This window comes from Astatotilapia calliptera, chromosome 4 (genome assembly GCF_964374335.1).
Source record: "Astatotilapia calliptera chromosome 4, fAstCal68.1, whole genome shotgun sequence".
NCBI lineage: Eukaryota > Metazoa > Chordata > Actinopteri > Cichliformes > Cichlidae > Astatotilapia > Astatotilapia calliptera.
The window spans coordinates 527207-530000 of NC_137425.1; the positions used below are offsets into that span (position 1 = coordinate 527207).

Genomic DNA, 2794 nt, shown 5'->3' on the forward strand with positions numbered 1-2794 from the left:
AACTGAAAGCGTGCATGCATGATCACATGATCACATGGATGTTCAGTCTGAGCAGCTGGAGCTTCATTTCCTGCTTTCAGGAACAAGCTGCACATGAACGAATGAGAGGAAACTCGGAGTCTTTATTCTCTCAGCTGCAGACTCGCTGCAGGGTCAAAGACCAAAGATCAAAACAATCACTTATTAATATAAAAAACTGAATTCAACATTCAAAAGAAAACTAAAGAATAAAGTTTTGTGTAACAATATTTATTATTTATTATTGATGCTCATCCGGGACTTCAGACCCTCCTCCTCTCCCCACGGAGCTCTGAGGAATGTTGATGCTATTTTCTGCAGAACTGACATCATACCTGCTGATCTCTAACGTGGCGACAGAGATCAGCAGGTAGAAATATTATTTTTAGTTCTCAAACATAAACAATAAAAACAAACAAACGTCAATGAGTAAAAACGAAAGCGTCAAGAAATGAAGCGAATCACAAAAATCAGCAGGATAAAAAATGTCCTTGAAAACATTTTGCAGATTTAACACTGACAACACAAACAGGAAGTTAAAAAAAAGCAATAAATAGTCAATAAATATAATCAATAAATAAAAATATTATAAATAAACACAAAGAACAAGATATTGCTTTTTAAAAACAATTAAATAAAAAATAATAAATATTTATGAATAAAAACGTGACAACATTATGACTTTCTCTTGCCAGGTCATTTCCTGCTGCGGCTTCAAAATAAAAGCTGTACCATCAGGTTCAACTGAAGGAGCTTTTACTCTAAAGTAATAACAGCAGGAAGTGACCTCATTAAGACACGTTTCAAACTTGATTTGATTGTTTTCTGTACAGTGAACAGTAAAAAATGGCCCTGAGAGTTTGTGGTGAACGCTCCAGATGTTTCACTGAAGCTGATTAGAACTGAAACGGGACAGAAGTCGATCGGCTGTGGAGTTCGGGTTCAGATGATGACGCTGTTTTTTCCTTCTCCAGCGTCTGCAGGTGAGAATAACCTCGGGCGTGAAGCAGGTCTGGACCTGCAGCCAGCTCCTTCTTCTTCTTCTGCACCAGTATGATCGGGCACACATTCATCACATTCCTGCTGTGTGTTCCCAGCTGATCCCGGGACGATAGAGCGCTTCGACGTGCTGCGACACACAAAGCAGGAAACGGAGCTCCAACAGGCCACCTTCACAATAAAACGTGTTGGCTGATCCTGAAGCTGCTGAAGACGAGGGATAAACTTCCTGTGTGTCATCTATCAGTCTTTAGTCCCGCTGCATCACGGAGGCGGGCGCTCGTCAGGAAGTGATGATGATGAGACAAACAGTGTCAACAACTCCACGATCGATAAAGTTTCTCCCCTGAATCGTGCTAGCAGCTCTGATCCTGCAGTGGGCGGGGCTTAGCGCGTCCCACGAGCCATCTGTGTTTCGGCCATGTTTCTGAGGCTGCGGATCAGGTCGTGACAGAACTCGAGCAGCTGGCACAGCGTCAGGTGGGCTGCCACCTGGACATCGTAGTTGCCATGGAGATTCAAAGTCAAGTCCAGGCTGCTCTGATCCAAAGAGTCACTGCTCAGCTGAGCCGCGTCCTTCATCTGAAACACACAGCAAAGACCCAACAACTTGAATAAAGCCGAGAACTTCCTGTTTCAAAACAAGCACAAGTTCTGAGGAAGTGATGTCATAGGGTGGCAAGAAAGTGGACACGTTCCACTGTGAAGGGTTTCAACTGCAGACAACAGGAAGTGCACGCTCTCAGCCGGTGTGTGTGTTACCTGGTTGATGTGGGTCACCAGGTCTCTCAGTTCAGCACTCAGGGCCTCCAGTCCCCCCAGTCTGCGAGACAAATCTACCAGCAGCCCCTGGTACAGCCGCCCGCCCGCCAGCATACGGCTCACACACATGTCCTGCAGGGAAACACAAACCCATCACATTACATCACCAGAACAGACTCGGCCACTACACAAACACCTGGAGCGATTCAGTAATTCTTTAATGGGCAGTAAAGGAACCAAAAAACTGTCAATAGCCTCCCGAACCTGCCCCATGACCAAAGCACATGCACTCCCAGAGCCCTCTATGACATCACTAAACCCTCCCAATTGCATTCAAGGACCAACTGAAACCATTAATGAGCCCAAAGGAACCAAAGAACTCCCCAATACCACCCACGGCACCACCCGAGCTGGAGACTGACCGCTGTGAACTGTTCGGACAGCTCTTTGAGGACGGGGGGGTCAGGGATTCCCAGGTTTATCCTCTTCATCTCCAGCTCTCCGGTCTGACTGGAGGGGTCGAGGGTAAAACCCTGAGGAGGACAGTAAACATCTATTAGCTCAAGAAGAAGAAGAAGGAGCAGCAAGTTGAACCCAGTACCACGGCAAACCGTTTAAAAGACACACCTGCCCATTGTGTGCTGTCATGCTTCACAAACCTGAAGTGGACAAGCATGCAGAAGCTGCAGTAAGCTGCAGTTCCACCAGGGGGTGGGGGAGCCGCTAGTGACCAAGGAAGCTATGACGTACGTTCCAGATTTCTTCTATTCCAGGATTGATGGCTAACACGCCTTCCAAGTAAATGTGTTAACAATGTTGGCTAGTAATAACATATCGCCCCCTGCTGGCACTGCAGTTTACTGCAGCTTTTGCAAAGCGTGACAGCACACGGTGGTCCGGCTGCGCCGTGATATAGATGGGCATGTGCGTACGTCAATGTTGATGATGCTGCCGTGCACGGAGCGGACGTCTTTCCGGATTTTCTCCACCAGCCTCATCACTCGCTCGACCGCCT

At 46.9% G+C, this 2794-nt stretch overlaps 1 protein-coding gene across 1 annotated transcript in view; it reads right to left on the bottom strand.

Annotated features, from left to right (window-relative positions):
* Window positions 1–228: 228 nt before the first annotated feature.
* The window catches only part of LOC145428497 (uncharacterized), a 3908-nt gene continuing 1342 nt past the window's right edge, over window positions 229–2794 (bottom strand). Inside the window, exons 2-5 of the mRNA XM_080300716.1 lie at window positions 2712–2794; window positions 2202–2312; window positions 1780–1911; window positions 229–1599 (exon numbers count right to left, since the gene is read on the bottom strand). The exon at window positions 2712–2794 is cut by the window's right edge and continues 90 nt beyond it. Of these exons, the coding sequence (XP_080156842.1) occupies window positions 1405–1599; window positions 1780–1911; window positions 2202–2312; window positions 2712–2794 (521 nt within the window). The 3' untranslated portion in view covers window positions 229–1404. The remainder of the gene's footprint in view (window positions 1600–1779; window positions 1912–2201; window positions 2313–2711) is intronic.